This window comes from Platichthys flesus, chromosome 9, assembly GCF_949316205.1.
Source record: "Platichthys flesus chromosome 9, fPlaFle2.1, whole genome shotgun sequence".
Lineage (NCBI taxonomy): Eukaryota > Metazoa > Chordata > Actinopteri > Pleuronectiformes > Pleuronectidae > Platichthys > Platichthys flesus.
This window is the reverse complement of record NC_084953.1, coordinates 17,251,513-17,269,626: the sequence shown is the minus strand read 5'-3', so window position 1 is coordinate 17,269,626 and position 18,114 is coordinate 17,251,513. Positions and strand designations below refer to the sequence as shown.

The following is an 18,114-nucleotide window of genomic DNA, read 5'->3' as shown; positions in this document are numbered from 1 at the left end:
TAATTATCTACATAAATCATGTATCACTACTTTTAGCTAACTGGTTTTTACTTGCCAGCTCCCCAAAAATCAAGCCAAACATCCTGATTTGGTGGCTGACTGCACCAAAGGTCGTTAACGCTGCCTCTTCCATGTTAGTGGATGGGACACGGACCAAAATATGGACCCAGTCTAATATTTTGTTTCAATGATGGTTTCTACCATTTTAGGTAGTTCTTGTCATACTGGTGTTTCTTCAAGCATTTATTTTTATTTTAATGCTATGGAACAAGTTGACACGTCTTGATTGACAGCTGAGATTGATACACGACTCGTTGAGTGTGCTCACGCGGCTCCATCGTCCAATCGATACTGCATTAACTCCAAATGCACAGGATATCCGGGGTGTTTTGGCTTTGTTTCTGGATAGTGGGGGGAAGTGGAGATACATTGTCCATCGTCATATACAGTCTTTGGTTTTCACACACTCTAGTGCAGTATGTAAACACACACACACACACACACACACACACAGTTGTTGACGCGAGGCTGTGGCCGATTTTTTGTTCTATTACTCACAGTCTCTACAAATAGTACTACAGTAAAAATGATGATACGGTGGTGACAACCTGCCACTCCCCCTCACATTGAGGTAAACCCATATTTCTGCACAACACTTTCCATCTCATCTCACCCTCCATCCTTTCGCCCTTGACTGTTGGGCAATACACCATCTGCCAGCGGACACCACACATTAGCCATTATGTAACTGCACTCGCATCCCTTCAAGAGCAACAGAGCAGCGTGTCCGAATAGCTGTGAGACGAGGGAGACGTGACCCCCCGGGCCCTCGGTGATGGCCACTGTTCCACTCAGCCTTGACACATCAAGCAGCGACTTGAGGAACTGCTCTTTTTCAATAAAGCCTGGCCTGAGTCTCACACACACCTCGGCTGGAGTTTGACAACAAATAGAATTTCACTCAAGGTTGACTTAGGTTTCTTGCTCTTTTGAGGAGCTCATAACCACAATCCATCCCTGAGAGTCAGAAATGGATTTAATTGGTTTTCAAGTTCAACATTTTTTTGTTTGATCTGAAATATATTTGGATCAGGGTTGTTCTCCTCAATTGTTGAGACAATCCAATGATCAAATTTCCTCTTTATGCAACAGGTATAAGTACAGATACTTTCAAATGATTTCAATAGGCTTGAGTTTTAGTTTTTAGAAGAACTGGTGGAAATGAAGTGGTAGGTTTTGCTTGCAGCTCATTCATGCTCGGTGTTCAGATAGTTCTTCTTAGAGCTATAGGGATAATCCGAGGATTAACTATTAAGTCTTTGACGTAGCGGAGGCTAACAAATCCGGACTAACATCGGTCAAATAATCTGCATCATACATTTCCCATAATAGTAAAACCTGTTAGTGGATAATGTATTTGAATAGGCTGTCCCTGACTACCAATCTCACCAACCCTACTTTCTTTTTTTTTATATATATATTTTTTATATATGATTTATTTGTAGAAATTTCAAAACAAGACTTAATGTACAATAGTCCTCACAGATAAGAAATGAGAGGATAACATATCAGGCAGCCACATGGTGAGGATACACATTACATGAAGGGCATCTGTAAGCGATTGAGAGTGGGAGACCTTACATTTTTTTCTGAAAAATGTAAGGTCTCCCAGGTCAAACAATGAAAATATTCTTTGTTAGACTTTGGAAGTCTTCCTCCAGAGCCTCAAAAGAAACGACACAGCAGAATTTCCCAGACGTAACCTGACATTGATGATTAGTAGAGTACCAATTTCAAATCAACTGACTAGTATTTCCTTCTTTTAACCTTTTCCTATATACATAATTCGCCTTCTCTCACCCTATTTTCCCTTTTTGTGATATTTATATTTAATTGAGAAATCAATACGAGATGTTTTTTTATCTGGATCATGTCATCAGTGCACTTCATGAAAAGAGGAAGTCCTTTTCTAATTTTAGGAATAAATTGATCATAATGACATCATGGATCCAAGTTTAGAAAAAGCTGACTCACATCACTGATTTTCCGACATTAACAACACAACCTTTTCATATCTGCTGTTGTGATCATGCATTATTTAATAAAGGACATCAACTACTGTGGCGTTAACCTTTCAGACTCTGCACACACACGTCACACAGGGAGCTGCGAGTGTGTGAGTGCATATTTGATTGTCTGTGTTTATCTCTCTGTCTTCGCTCTCCACTTCGGGAGCTAAAGCTTCAGTTGATGTCAACTTGGGTTTTACACCCTAACGACAGCACATCAACACATATACACACACACACAGATACAGCATGAGACTTGTCACAGCCCATTAATAGGATCGGCCAATTCAATTTCTCCTCTCCCTCTGTGGCAGTTTACAGTGACAACCATGCATCATGTGCCCAAGCCACCAACTTGGGGCTTTATGTCCTATAAAAAACCTCTGTACTGTTTTGGCTCAGTGTTAACTAAGTCCAATGGCTAAAATGAATAGATTGGATTTCATAAATGTAATGCATTTGTTAGTTGTATACAAATACAGCCGGAGGATCTAAGTCCAGGCTTAACTGCATTCCTGGTCATAAAGACTGATTCTATGAGACAAACCCTGCATAATGTCAACCGAATGTGAACGGATTTGCTTCTGTGGGAACTTTTTAACAAAATAAATGGACTTTTTTTCTGCAAACCTGGATAGTAAACTGGAAATTTAGATCTATCCAGTGTCTCCAGTGCATTATGCACTTCCAAACCAAATTGGATATGAGATAACTGTGTCGGACTGTGCATTTTGTAGTTCAGTCTATTATTTATCATTATTTCACTTTTCGGTCTCAGTTCCTCTCCGCTGACTTTGACTGACATGGCCAATACTCTACGGCTAATGCAAAGAAAACCAAAGATTGTCTCCTTCACTAAGAAGAGTTAAAGGAGAACAAGAGCAAGAGCTTTGTGTGTGTGTGTGTGTGTGTGTGTGTGTGTGTGTGAGAGAGAATGAGAGAGAGAGAGAGAGAGAGAGAGAGAGAGAGAGAGAGAGAGAGAGAGAGAGAGAGAGAGAGAGAGAGAGAGAGAGATAGGGTATATGTGTGTGTGAGAGAGAGAGAGAGAGAGATGTCCTTTAAGTTAATTGAGACTGTCACACACTGAATCCTCAGGCAGGAAACACTTAATGGGAGCCTCCCAGTTTATCCTCATGCTTGATTGAATGAGCTGGATACACTGGAAGTCAGCTGCGTCTTTATTGTCATTGACAGAAAATGGTGAAGGGTTGTTATCAAGTTAAAGTGAGGGGGGGGTGGGGGGATACCCTCAAACATCCGAGACAAACATCGTCAGTTTTAATTTGAGTTTTGGAAAGATGGCTGTGGAAGACATCCTCATTCAGAGCCATGCTGTGACTGTTCACGCTAAACTAACCATGACCTGAGGCAATTAATTACGACTGAATGATGTTTAGAATCAAATTGGTTTAAGTAAGTAAGAAAAAGATGCGGTAAATTGTAATTTCATTATATGGTTCATTAACGTGAGTGATCCAGTCTGATCATCGTGTTGTCATGTATAAGGTCACGCTCTTATGTCTCTGTGTGTTATGTACATAAAGGATCTATTTCCTCAGGATGTGCGTTACTCTGGAGAACCATGTGTTACTAGATGATAATTCAGTAAAAGAGCCTGAAAGAGAAACATAAAGAAAGAGTTTGCAGAAGGGGATTATAGGAGAATATTTAGATTTAATTTAAACAGAAATTAATCAACAAATGCCTTAAATTTCTCAAAATAGGGACAAATGTCATATTTATCCACAACCGTTGGAGTTCTTATATAAGCCCAAGGTTTTTCCTTTTGTAAAAACCACTAAGCACTTTATATATGAAGAGAAAATCCTCCTGTACAGAAGCAATATTAATATCATCCCCCCATGACAGCCAGTATGTGCCGTATTAAGGGTATCGTGATTTGCCGTGTCAGCCCAGCACTTAGGGTCAAGCCTCCGTTTCTCTCTCTAACCCATATGTCACCGTACACTGTGACAAAATGTAATTTCCTAGACAGTGTGCCATCCCACCTCATGCGAGTCATCAACTGTTACAAGCAAGGTCACGGTCCACGCCCGTGCTGCACCCCCCTACAGGGCGTGTCATCATAATTCATGATTGTGTCGGCTCAGGACATTGACTCTTAGGCAGAAAGATATCAACACTCTCCATGATTAGAGCATTGTATTTCTCTGAATGTTCACTGGGTCCAAAAGTCAAAACACAAGTTAAATGAAAAAACACTTTCAGAGTCTTAATTTCAGCATAACATCTTATATAGAGGATTTATTTCATTAGAAAGAACCGCCCGATATTGCATATTCATTGCAAATGACTAAATGGACAGCGCCTGTTATTCTGCATGCTAACCGTGAGTAGATCAGCTTGCATGTTTTTTGCAGGTGAAATAAAGTTTGCACACGTTTTCACACGCGCAAACCTTTAGTAGATCATGCCCCAAGTGTGATGTTTTATTCTGTTTTATCTGAGAATTTGCTGCAGTTACAATGGAGTCAAGCAGTGACGATTATTTTGTGCTCCTCTCACTTCGTAAAAAAAGAAAAAGCTTTGGTCCATCCAATCCCGAGAAGCTGTCAGCGACAACTAAAGATGATTTAATCTTCTGATCATAGAGATGTGAAATGATCCCGATCAACTCTATTTCTTGATGTCAGTTTGATAAGCTGCCACCACTGAGATTAAATGAAGAAAACACATTTCTGTGATCTTGAACATGTCAAGCATCTCTGGGTTAGGTTTTTTTTAATGAGAGAATTTCAGATGAATAACACATATTTGGTCTGCACAGACCTTTAGCATATGGGGTCCGCTGCTGACAAACACTACAGAGTGATCTGGGTAGAAGTTAGAACTATTAGTTCAGATGAGCTATATCTTCTCTCCTTGGAAGTGATGGGAATTAAAACACGATGGTTGTCACGATAAAGATTTCGATTGTTTACAATCCGAGGCTTTTTATCAACGATCAATCCTCCTTAAGTAAACAGATTTGAACTCTGTGGACGATTTGAGATGTGTCTTGTTGTATTTTTCAAGTGTGGTGTCGGACAGCGGAGGTTCTCCCTTGACCTTTAACTTGAAATCTACTACTCATCCAATTGTCAGTTTACTCCACAGAGGGATGACTCAGACTGTTTAACACGCACAAACACACACACACACACACTTGGGAGCAACAAATGCCTTATATCATATTTAAAGCAACTCCAACATGGATTTGTTACATTTCTCGCACAAGCCAAAATGCTGATTCATCCCCCTCTTCCTGCTCTTCTGATTTTTTTAACCAAATTACTTTGGCTTTTTTATTTGCAGGTTGTTTCTTCCTACTCCATCTCTCCACAGTGTTAGGGCATTGGTTGCTGATGTAACAGGAAGTGAACAGATCTCCTAAACTAGTATAAGGGTTATCTTGTTGCCCTATTGTGCTAAAAGTCATGTGGCTACTTTCTCGCCCTCAGGATGTTGTTTTGTGCAGTGTAACAGTGTATTTATATATATATTTATACTTTTTTTTTTACAGAAAGGTGGTGATGCATGAAAGTATACAGAAGCCCCCCCCATCCTCCTATAAAGAAAAGCCAAAAGCCATTTGTGTACAGCGAAGATTTATTCCCTAAGCGGCAGAGGGCAATAGTATTCTATCTTACAGCAGTTCTTCAATTTTCCAGGGAATCCAGACATTAACTGTGTTATGGAGCGTCGTAATTTGTTTTGAGAGGAGGAAAGTCAGGCCGCATGTGATGGAGATAAGAACAACTGTGGTGAATATGTGTATATGTGATGGTGTGAATCTCTTCAAGTGATCCTCCAGTGAACAATCAATGTTCTGCAGCCAACATCTACTCCATCTACTCCAACTCATTTTTATGTGTTTCCTTAATAGCTTCATCACAGTTTTTTTCCCCATAGCTAAAGGCAGAACCTACAGCATCTCTGTGTACATCTCAATGACTTCACAAACTAATTCTCCCTGATAGCTGATTAGCCCCCTGTGACGGTCTGAAAACAACAGTGAGTGGGAAATGAGAAATAACCACGATGCTTCAGGATGGTGTCAGTGTTTTATCTCAGGTGAAGGCATGATGCTGTGAAACTTTTGCCACCAATACTCACAATCCCTCACGCCTCTCTCTTCTGTCCTTTAGTACAAACAAGTGGAGCAGTACATGTCCTTCCACAAACTTCCCGCCGACTTCCGACAGAAAATCCATGACTACTACGAGCACAGATACCAGGGCAAGATGTTTGATGAGGAGAGCATCCTGGAGGAGCTCAATGAGCCTCTGCGCGAGGTATGACAACACCCATCCGACACCCAGCACCTACTATACTGTGATCAGTGGCTCACAAAGACACACAGCTCTCAACCCTCCACTGAGTTAGTGGATCGGAATAAATTCATTACAAAGTTCAACTTTGAGACCTACCTTGTTTGGTCTAGAGCTTCAGATTTGTCAGTTTAGGGATTGAGGGTCCAGATCCAGACATACAGACAAAAACATGTATGGATTTACATATTATTTATTCTTAAGCTACTCATATTCTAGTTATTCAGTTTAGTCACCTGAAGCTTATACCAGTCTTCAGTGAAAATTACACAATTTGAAGGTAATTTTCAAACTGACTTTATTCTCATATTCACCAAAATATTCAAATTAAAGATCCAAATCTTATTTACATAAAAGAATGAACTCTACCGATCACACTTGTAGTTCACACTCAAGATACCCACATCACCAATGGTTGCATCATTAGCTTTGCTTCTTCAGATGCTGAAGCAAAAAACTACTTTTTTGTCATAATGCAGGAAATCGTCAACTTCAACTGTCGCAAACTGGTGGCGTCCATGCCGCTGTTTGCTAACGCCGATCCCAACTTTGTGACCGCCATGTTGACCAAACTGAGATTTGAAGTCTTCCAGCCCGGAGACTACATCGTCAGAGAGGGCACCATCGGTAAGAAGATGTATTTCATCCAGCACGGCGTGGTCAGCATCCTCACCAAAGGAAACATTGGGATGAAGCTGATGGACGGATCCTACTTTGGAGGTTCGTTGCTGTTTACTGTCAAATCTGACAAGCTAGTTTTACTTAAAAAATATATTGTATTGAAAAAGGTAGGGAAAACAATTGAGTCTTTTTTTTTCTCTCCACGGAAGCCACCATGTTACTTGGAACAGCCCAGATTGGACAATCTAAACACCCTTTGAGTTTTAATGAAAACTGAAGGTTACCACAGGTTATTTTCCATGTTTGGAAGGGGAGGGTGAGGCGAGGGGTATTCAGCTGCCACATGCAGCTTCCAAGCTTTATGTCACTAAATTCTTCACACTGCAACTTTAAGTTATGTGGGGTTTTTAACGTCTGCTCGCCCTCTGCAGTTGACCAAAGTTCACTGACAGCAGCGTTGCTGTGCTGGCAGCCCAGGGTGAAGCTGCAGTGGCAGGGACGCATGGCACACAAATCACATAGCCAATTAATAACAACTAATTAGTAGCACGGAACAGTGAAGACGGGGTCAGGTATAATGTCACCCCTGCCACCAGGGAGGGAATCGCACGTCTCTCTTCATACATACAAGTAGCAGTGAGCTTGGATCTGAGGGACAGCTGACTTTAACTGCAGCAGCAGTGAGTGTCCGTGGTAAAATCTTTGAATTAGTAAGTAACAGCAAATAGTCGTATAAAGCCAAAAATGCACTACATTTTTTATAGAATTTTGCTATTCTTACACTTGTGGTTGTGGACTTAGGGTCACATGTTTTATACATGTTACAGATTGACATCAGGGCTTCCTCTCAGATAGGCTTAGTAAGATCATACGGTTCAATAGGTATCATCTCCCCCATCATCTTTCAGTACTACCATCATAGAATTCCATATTTTTCACTTGTAAAACTTGGCTTGAATGGATCTGTTTATATGCCAGAAATCTCAAGAATGCCTCGCGGGAATTTCTTCACTTTTGGTAGAAATATGTAGTTGGACTCAAGGATGAACTGATGCGATATTGATGGTCAAAGGTCACAGTGAACTCACAAAGCACATATCTGGTTTGCCTTATTAAAATGATATCTCTGAGATGCCATTAAGGAAACTTTTCACATTTGGCCAGACATTCACTTGGAATCAAAAATTGTATCACTTGATTTTGGTAACTAAGGTAAAATGTCAAGGTCACAGTGACCTCACATCCCTGTGAATGTGATATATTAGGTCTGCCCATAAGGAATTTCATTACATCTTACACAATGCACTTGAACTCATGGATGACCTGCTTAGACTTTGGAGGTCAAAGGTCACTTTGACCAGTCAAACATACGTTTTTCCTTTTTAATGTAATATCCCGGAAACCTCTAAAGGGAACTTGACCCATGCTCACTTAGACTCAATTATTAGATTTCTTTTGTCGAAAGTGGCGATAAAAACATGTTGTTGGCCTCTTGAATGTGATATTAAAAGACAGCCTGAGGGAGTTTCTTCAACTTTTGTTGTCAGACTCAAAGATGAAGTGATTATATTTCAGTGGTCAAAGGTCACACTGACCTTATATGAATTGGAAAAAATACAGAAATACAGTTTGTACATGGAAACTGCCCTCGTCGGCGGAGGCATTCAACCGCTGTAATCTTAAAATGGATGTGTTTAAAATGATGTATTGAGTTTTGTGCAGTAGATTAGTTATTGAATCTGAATTGATTTATGGTGAAGACCATGCTTTCACAATATGTTGTGACTTTTTTCTTATAATTTGAATTAGTTAAAGTAGGTGCAAGCACTGATTGAGGTTAAAGAGCTCTCCATCAAAAGGCTGTGTTATATAATATTGTGGGGCTTGTAATACTGGACTCACACCTATGCATTTTGTTTACAATGGATCCAAGACTTGGTGCTGCCATGATGGTCATCACGACAATCATCACAGTTTCAATTGGGAAACGCAACATAGCCGGCTATGGTACAGAAGGAGTTCTCCAGTAAACATATCAGGCAATAGCCCATTAAAGGATAATTTTATATAAAAAAAATATGTGGGCAGGAAACAGTGGGAGAATCAGTGCCTTGACTGGAGAAAAAAGATGATTGCAGTCATGATCCCATGAAGCTTGGACTATTCAAATAAATGCTGGAATATATTTCACTCATCATTGATTTCTCTGCATTTTTCATGATAGTTGAGAATGACAGCTGCCCTATCCACAAGCTGCAAATGGCTATCCCGTGGTGTTAAACAGCTTTTTAATTCAGCCCCAGCGGCTTCATACAGATTATCATCCTCTCCCAGCGCTCACCACTTCCACTGTAATGATGCTGGAAATATGCAAATGCATGTGTTTTTGCATAACCAGGAAAATCCCAAGAGACACTTTATGAAAGGACGTCTTGGCCATTTTATGGAGAGTTTTTCCACAATTCTCATAAAACTGGAACATATGAAATGTTAGCCTTCCAAACATGACTGAGTATGGTTTGGTCAAGATGTCTGTGCACTGACATCTCAGCTATTTTGACCAGATTATATGGAATGAATAAGCTGTTTTTCAACAGACAGACTGGTGATTTGACTGCATGTCACAGCTCTGTCTTGTACAGTGCATCCCACAGAATAAACTTTCATTACAGCAGTTGATCATGAAACGTCTAACCACTCACGTCCTGTAAGCACAGTGACGACTCTCTGTATATTAAACATTAATATACCATGGAAATATAAATCCTTTATTAGATTCTCAGAAAACATAGTCACACTGAAGGTCGCACTTAAAAAAAAAAACTCTGGATAAAATGTTATCAGTTTGATCCCGATCAAAACTGATAACATTTTGAGTCTTTTCATCACTGTGAGTGGGCCAGGCAACCACTGGAGATTGCCTGAAGAGACTGTACCGGGTCAAACAATTGTTTATTACATAACTACTCATAATAACTGAGCTTTTGTCAACTTTGAAGCTATTTTATTTTGATAGAGCCAGGCTAGCTCTATCAAAATAAATGTCCTTTTACAGTATTTGTGCTAAACTTACTGGTAGCAGTAGCATATAGAATTTTTACAATGCTGTCAATCTAATCTGCCAACTCGCGACAAAAAAGCAAATATGCATATTCTCCAAAGTCTAATGTTTGCATTCTTTGCATTCTTTAATTTCAACTAAGATTAGGAAGTAGACCACTCTTCTCTGCTCTGCTGCTACAGATAGTCATGCACAGACAGTTTCAGTCCAGTGCCACCATGCACGTACGAGTGGAGTCTCCTTGCATTTCATTTCCCCCCTGCCCCCCCAGAGATTGAGGAGAGGTCGACCTTTTTAGGCGAGGTGGAAGGAGGGCATATGGTTGTCAAGACAACAGACATCCCCAGCCCATAGATGAGGAAAGCTAAGATACCAGAGGGAGGGAGAGAGAGAACAGCTGAATGTAATGAAGCTTAGCTGCACATCTCCAAATATAGTGTTTCCTTAACCTGACTGTACAGTGCTGCAGGAAATACTCAGTGTTACTGTCAGTGCGTCATCCTGAGTCCACACAGCGACTGCCTGCATTAAACATTTTCACTATGATCGCACATTTGCACATAGTTTTGTTCAATCCACACACATTTTAAGCTCTATTATTTATTGTAACAATGTTGTTACAATATAAAGTGTTGTGGCCTGGCCTTTCTTACAAACCTGACCAAAAGCCCCTTGTCTTGTTTATTTCCCCCCCATCAGAGATCTGCCTGCTGACCCGAGGTAGACGGACGGCCAGTGTGCGAGCGGACACCTACTGTCGCCTCTACTCCCTCTCGGTGGACAATTTCAACGAGGTGCTGGAGGAGTATCCCATGATGAGGAGGGCCTTTGAGACGGTGGCCATTGACAGACTGGACAGAATAGGTAAGAAAACCCAGACACGGATTTGTAAACTCTGCTCATTAGTGTCGTATGGATTTGGGCTTGGCGATTAAACAATATCAGTAATTAGCGAAATCAAATTTTCATCATTAGCAATATAAAAGATGCACAATATATATTTATTAACATAATGCTGATATGTTGTTTCAGCAGGCGATAAAACACACAGTTGATCAACTTCAGATCTGTTAAATGATTTTCGCTTGTAATTCTCTGTTCGTGAAGAAATCTTTAAAACCCCAATTTTTACATCGGAGCAGATATCTGTCTATAAAAATAAAACATTTGTTCATATCGTCCAGCCCTATTTCAGGCACATGTCTTTCACATGATCCTTTAAATTGAGGTGCTCACTGAGTTATATTATTATTCTCAGATTGTGTAGAATAACCTCATTACTCTAATTTTATTTTTTGCCCATCCAACATAATGTCAGATACATTTTTACTCAGACAAATTGCTTGCATGAAATTATTGTCCAGTCAACCACCTCACGAGCCCATGAATCATTCATGTTTAAGTCCTTTTTTGTATTTTCATAAATATATATATACGTATAAACATTTAAAAAAATCCCTCCATCCTTACCTAATTCATGAAATGTATTAAAGAGATTAATTCCCAGATAAAACCCCCAGGTATGGATGATTCATTCATATGATGAAATGAAGCATAAGGAGAATGTGTCCATTCATTAGCTTGATGTCTATGTCTGACAGCTGTGGTGTGATGTAGGACTGGTGCTGACAGGGACAATGTGTGGGGCGGAGAAAAGGAAGCGAATGTAAAAGTGTATTCATGGCTGTGAATCATATATCGGGTTTATTTGTGTAAAAGAAATGAATGTTTCCTGTGGAAAACAGTTCCTTTAACAAAGTGTGTTTGTGACACCTGAAATATGACGCAGAATGTGCTGAGCAAGATCACCTGTGTTACTGTACTTCTAAACCCTCTCTAAATGCATTTACTAATTTGTTCGAATGAATGCTCAGCAGTGACCATCATCGCTTTGTATTTTCACACACGCACACGCACACACACACACACACACGCTCGCAGCTGTCTTCTGTAACCTCGGGAGCTCACTGTAAAGGAGTAAACAAAACGTGCAATTTTTTTTTTGTCCTCTGACATTATACACCCCCAAGGTCAGCAATGCAGCTGATGTCACATCCCCCTGTCACATGACCACACTTCACATGTTAACAAAAGCCCTGCATCTGCCAGCTGCCAGCTGTTGCCATAGCAGCCAGATTCCACACATGAGCAGCCTTCAGTCAGACAGATCACGTATTTGGGGCGAGACTGACCTCTCTGCTTCAGGAGCTAACCACCAACTAAATATCCCCACTTGATTCCATGTGTACTTAATACATATTAATGACCATTAATGGGATCTTAATTAACTCTCCGTAAGAAAAAAGGATCAAACACAGTGGGATTTATCACAAGTCATGGTAAGAATATAAAATCGAATGACACGCTCTAAAATAATGACGCAACATATCGTTTGAACTGTAAACAGTGATGGATGCAACTTGACAAGATCCTCATTTTTAAATTGAATTAAGTCCAGCGCTTCCAACATTATCTTTGTCTAAAACCTTCATATCTTAAAGTTTTTTGTTGCAATTCACAACAGTTCAGACTGAGGCATGATTACACATGTTAATGAAACCAGGCTTTCTACGTTAGTCCATACCCTATAAAACATCAAATAATATTAGCTTACTCATATACAGAAGAAGAAGAAGCTGGAGGATTCTTTGTCATTGTATCATACAGTTGAGAAGATGCTTGTAAACATGGTGCCACCTAATATCAGTACAGGAAACAGTATACCAGTGATTTAAGGGTTTACAGAGGTCTTACATTGGAATAAAGGTGGATGTTTTGTACCTGTGTTTGCTTATGTCTGCTACAGAGGCAGCTTCAGCTTATCAACTGCTTTGGTTTCTTATGGGACCTGATCTATAAAGGACTTATAACCTCTAGTGGCACCTGGGACAACTTGTATTCCTAGCTCCCTATGTGGATGCCCTGTTCCCTTTTCTTTCAGCCCACCCTCAAGTTCCATCAGCAAGTTAACCTCACCCTGAGGCGTTGCCTGTACCTTATGTTTTATACTGACCATTCCTCAGGAAGTATACCCAGAACGAGCCTGACCATAACTATGACAAACTCGTCTTACTTTCCTCTCAGCAGTAAAGATGGAATTTCATCTCTTCATGCTTCTGCTGGCACAGCCATGGTCAGTGATAAACCATGTGTGGACAGATGTGAAGAATCTCTCATACTCTTCCCTTCCATGATGTCTCAATCATGACTTGTGTAGTGGGTGCAGCAGTATAATTTATTGCTAATGGCTCTGCCCCTTCTCATGAGAGCCCTTGTTCTGATCTCTTCACAACTTTATCGATGCTGCATTGATTTACATTTTGATAGTGTGACTGTAGGTATTCCTTAACTCGAAAATCGGTCATCTGCATTCAAGGGTATTCAACAAACCTCCTCCTCCTCCTCCTCCTCGTCACTTACTGGTGAAAAGTCACAGTCAATTTAATCTGTGTGCGTCATTCACAGCTTGATGCCACACGTTGAGTTGTCGAGGTCATTTTTAACTTGTTAAGGTGCTGTGGCTGTCAGGAGAGATCATCAGTCACCTGATTTTAAGCTTGAAGTGAACTGAGAATGCCTGGGTGGGGACATCAGTTTGCCACAGACTGCTGAATCCATACAAGAGAAGTTGAAAAACAGGGGTTCTTCCTTGACCTTGATTGGGTTGTTTGCATATCCACAGGTTTGTGCAATTCTTGTTGTATCAGAATTCTACACAATCTACTGTACTTCCTTCAGATTTTTGAGTGTGTGGAGACAAGGGGGTTAGGGGAGCCCATGTGATGCTGGTAATATAGTAACTCTCATGACATCAAATTCAAATGCTGCAACTGTTCTAGCAGAAGAACAGTCACAGCTGCATACATACCTAGAGCTAGCATTACTCCAAGGTAACTTCTATTTTCTCCTAGAGGGCCAGTGCATGCAGAGTATCTGAGTACATGTACACAGACACACACAAATGCATCACCTAATCGACTGTTTTTTATGTAGAAGCACAAATTAGCAGACATACTCTGTCACAATGTCATTGCTGAGGTAAGTCTACAAAAACACGGACTCCCTGTCCCCATGTCAGGGAAAATATAGATTATGTGTAGGGCATCACCAGGTCATGTGCGGTATCACCAGGAATAGAATGAAATCGATGACGGTAAATGATAAGGTTTTTATTTCTGTTTCTTGCAAAAAAGGCAGGAGCAAAGTTTTTCAGCACCATCAGTATCTACTTAAGCAACAGTGCTCTTTTCTGTTTCTGTCTCATTTCAGGCAAGAAGAACTCGATCCTGATGCACAAAGTTCAACATGATCTGAACTCGGGTGTTTTCAACAACCATGAGAATGAGATGATCCAGGAGATAGTTAAATATGATCGGGAGATGGTTCAACAGGTGGAAGTACCACGACCACGGGCCATGTCCATGACACCTTCTTTGAATAGTGGGATCTATACTCCTCCGGGTTCCTCAAACCAGCCTCAAAATTCCGCAATTGCCACTTTGCAGCAGGCAGTCGCCATGAACTTTTGTGCCCCAATGCAGGGGAACTCAGTGGGAGCAGGGAACCTTCAGTCCCCGAGGATGGTGAGGAGGTTCCAGGTGGTGCAAAGTGTATCCAGCCCTGTCCCAGTCTCTCCCCTGCAGGCTCAGCTCCTTGCTTCTGGTGCCTTTGCTCCGGTCCTGACCAGCCCCCCTGTCCAGAGCCCGCTGGCTGTTGGAGGACGGACATTCCATTATGGATCCAGTGCACTGGCAGGTCCCACCTCAGGCTCCCAGCTTTCACTGGCCCAGCAGCACATAGCCAGCCCTGTACACCGGCTCAGCACACATAAGAGCACCCATTCCTTGCAAATGGGCAGTCTGAGCCAAGACGCCAGAGCACTGTCACTCTCTCAGCCCTCACTGCCTCATGAGGGGGCCCAACCAGGTGCCCCTACTCCACCCCATTCTACACGAGTCTCCTCTACTTCCATTGGACCCCCCCAGACCCCATCAAGTCACACAGGGTTTCGGAGCGCTATACCACTCAGGGTGGTACTGCCCCACCAAATGTCTGTGGGGGCATTCCCTGTAGCATCGCTACCTGGTTCTGCACAGAGTTTTGGGGCTGTTGCAGGACTGGCAGTCGGGGTTGAGGGAGCAGGTCTGGGGGACTCGGGACGACCAAAGAAGGACTCTGTTGTGAGCCTTCCTGAGACAGACCTCATCAAAGTTAGATCCAGGCTGTCATCAAACTTGTGATGGTAATCAAACTCTTGCAGGAGGGACTCAGATAGGGGGCATCACTGCACGGACATGGGAGGATTTCTGTTCTCCCCCTACAGCTCCTCTTCTCTCTACTCAGTCCAGTTTGACTCTCCGATTGTATGAATGTTGACTGAGTGGCTGCGAGGATAATCTTAGAGATGACTGTTCTAATATAATAAAGTCTGTATGGTGACTTATGAATCTGCAGCATCAAGACATTTCTACTCACACAAACAGTAGATGCACATAACAGTAGTGGTAATGTAGCATCTGCCAGCCCCCCCCCCCCCTCCTTTATTTATTGTATTTCAGTAAGTAGTTAAAAACAAATGAGTATATCTGCTTCACCATCCATTTCATTCCGCTCATTTAAAGGAAATCTGGGGCCAGATGGGACTAAAAGAAAATCAGGGACCTGATAACAGAAGTTCGCACTTTAATGTGTCTTAACTACTTTATCTACCACATTATTCTCCTCACAAAAGCATAATAATCCATGGCTTCATAAAAAGTCATGAACAATTTTGATATTGAAATAGGTGTGTTTCACTTTAGTTGCCTCTCAACTCAAATAGAACATCTGAGCAAATGTATAAGCACAAACAGTGATATATATATATATCACTCCCTTTTCACCACCTTTATTCCAGTTGTTTAAGGCATATCTTCCCTAGATCATTGATATGAATTGATTAAATGTTTGTACTGTATGTAAACCCAATCTGAATCTAGTTGGGCTCTTTTGTAAATCTTCCCTGCCTCTGATTGTCACCACAGAAAAATATGTGAGGCAGTAGGATCGATGAATATCCTTCAAACTGAAATTACATCTGTGGGACAAAATGTTTTGTTAATGCCAAGCCATTGATTTTAAGTGGAAATATAATTTTTTTTATTTTATTTTAAACTGCATTAATCGATATATATTTTTTTAAGGTAACAGTAAATCAAATGAGTGCAATGCAAGTCATCACTCAAATCTGCTTATTTATACCCTTATATAGCTCATTTGGTTTTAAGACCCACAATTACTCTAGCGTCTGGGGCTTTTAACTATTCTAACCATGAAGAACATCCCGAAATACGATCTAAGCTATTCTGAATGTGGACTATCCCAAATTGAGTCTATGCTGTGCTACAATATAATTCAAAGGGATTTACTTCAATGATCAATCATCAAGGTTTTTAATAAAATTGGACAGAGAAGACAAGAGGTAAGGAAGTCACATCAAAAACAATCAGGAAACATTAAACTATGTCAATCTGCAAATAGAAAAGTCAAAGTCATAGTTTACATTGTATAGTGTACAGTAAACTAACAAGGAGGAGTAGTGCTAACGATTCTGTATTCATTTGTTCATTTGTGCTTAAATGATAGTTTATGATTTTGCATTGGTATGTCCGCTCAAAAGACAGAGAATTTGACTGAACTGCTTGATAAACAGTGAGAAACTGAGGGGACGTCTCTGTGTCTGTCCCAGACACACAGAGACACGTTGCACCCTTTTGCTTAATTGCTATCGTACTTGCCTAAACTCAAACTGTCTTGGATACAAACATGAAACTAGTTTTAAGCTATCAAGCAAGCCAATAATGTTACCATTACATTCAACGTCACTGATTAGATTTAGCAACATCGTGTCGTGCAAATCTTACTCAGTTCAAATATCGCAACTCAAGAGGAGGAAGTGAACAATGCAAATTTTGCGCGGTGCTTTCGTGAGAGGATCGAAACCGGTATCGATTCACGTCTTTGCATCGACATTGTTTGTAACCTCATTGTCAGAGCTGTGTTGTTTTGGAGTTCTGCCTCCTAGTGGGTGAATATATATTAATGTAGCTTTAAAAATTCAACAGCTATACCTGAGTAAACGACACCTCGTCTTAACAGCAGAAATGTTTTCTGAATAGATTAGTTATAGCTCACACTTTGTGAAAGTATTACTTCTTAGAAATAATTATATACTGCCAGTTAATTACAAGAAATTTTATACCAGTCTAAATGTAAACTTATTCTAAGTCGCATAATCAAAATGTAAATCCATTCTTTTCCAACTCTGAATGTCACATTTCTGGCAGCGGCAGTCGCGAGGACAAAGCCAATTCGTGGAGATAATGAAACTCCTACAAAGCTGGACCTCACTATAAACACTTAAGTTTTGATCAACAGCCAAGGACAGTGCAGACACTTTGCAGGATGCATCTTTCAGCGTGCCTCTATCATTAATGCCCCAGTAACAGTCCATCAGACGCTGCTGAGTTGCGTCCAAACGCATTTGGAAGAGAACCTTTTCTCCGGACCTGACATTCTATTCACCTCATTTCACTAATGCCTGAGCCATTACTGCATAATGAGAGCGTAAATTGGAATTTCTCTGGTCTGTTTGGGACTGTTACCATTCCCCTTCCATTGGATTTCATTATACTGTGCCAATAATCCTCTCGCATGATCGTTTTTAGCATTTTCATTGTGTTATGTTTCGGTTTAGATTCGACGAAGTCGAAAGCTCGAAAGTCAAGTATTTTTCAGATGTTTTTTGGCGCCATGGCTTTGTCGAGAGGAACTGGTGCGAGGGGGCGGGATGTATAAGTTGCATATTTCCTAAGTGTAGCCTGTTCCCTGCTGGCTTTTCCAAGATTACCAATCCTTGATATAAACATCAACAATACAAAATGACAAATGAACCCAATGATACCAAAGTTTCAAGGCCTGGGATTTTCATGTATACAAATATTTCAGGATGTGAAGATACAAACAGACTGAACTATTTACTGTTGCCAACATT

The 18,114-nt window shown here is 40.7% G+C and overlaps 1 protein-coding gene across 1 annotated transcript in view; it reads left to right on the top strand.

Moving 5' to 3' along the window:
• The window catches only part of hcn2b (hyperpolarization activated cyclic nucleotide-gated potassium channel 2b), a 35,276-nt gene extending 19,936 nt beyond the window's left edge, over positions 1-15,340 (top strand). The window contains exons 5-8 of the mRNA XM_062395761.1: positions 6,218-6,364; positions 6,880-7,120; positions 10,782-10,946; positions 14,352-15,340. Coding sequence (XP_062251745.1) covers positions 6,218-6,364; positions 6,880-7,120; positions 10,782-10,946; positions 14,352-15,322 — 1,524 coding nt within the window. The 3' untranslated portion in view covers positions 15,323-15,340. The remainder of the gene's footprint in view (positions 1-6,217; positions 6,365-6,879; positions 7,121-10,781; positions 10,947-14,351) is intronic.
• Positions 15,341-18,114: the final 2,774 nt, after the last annotated feature.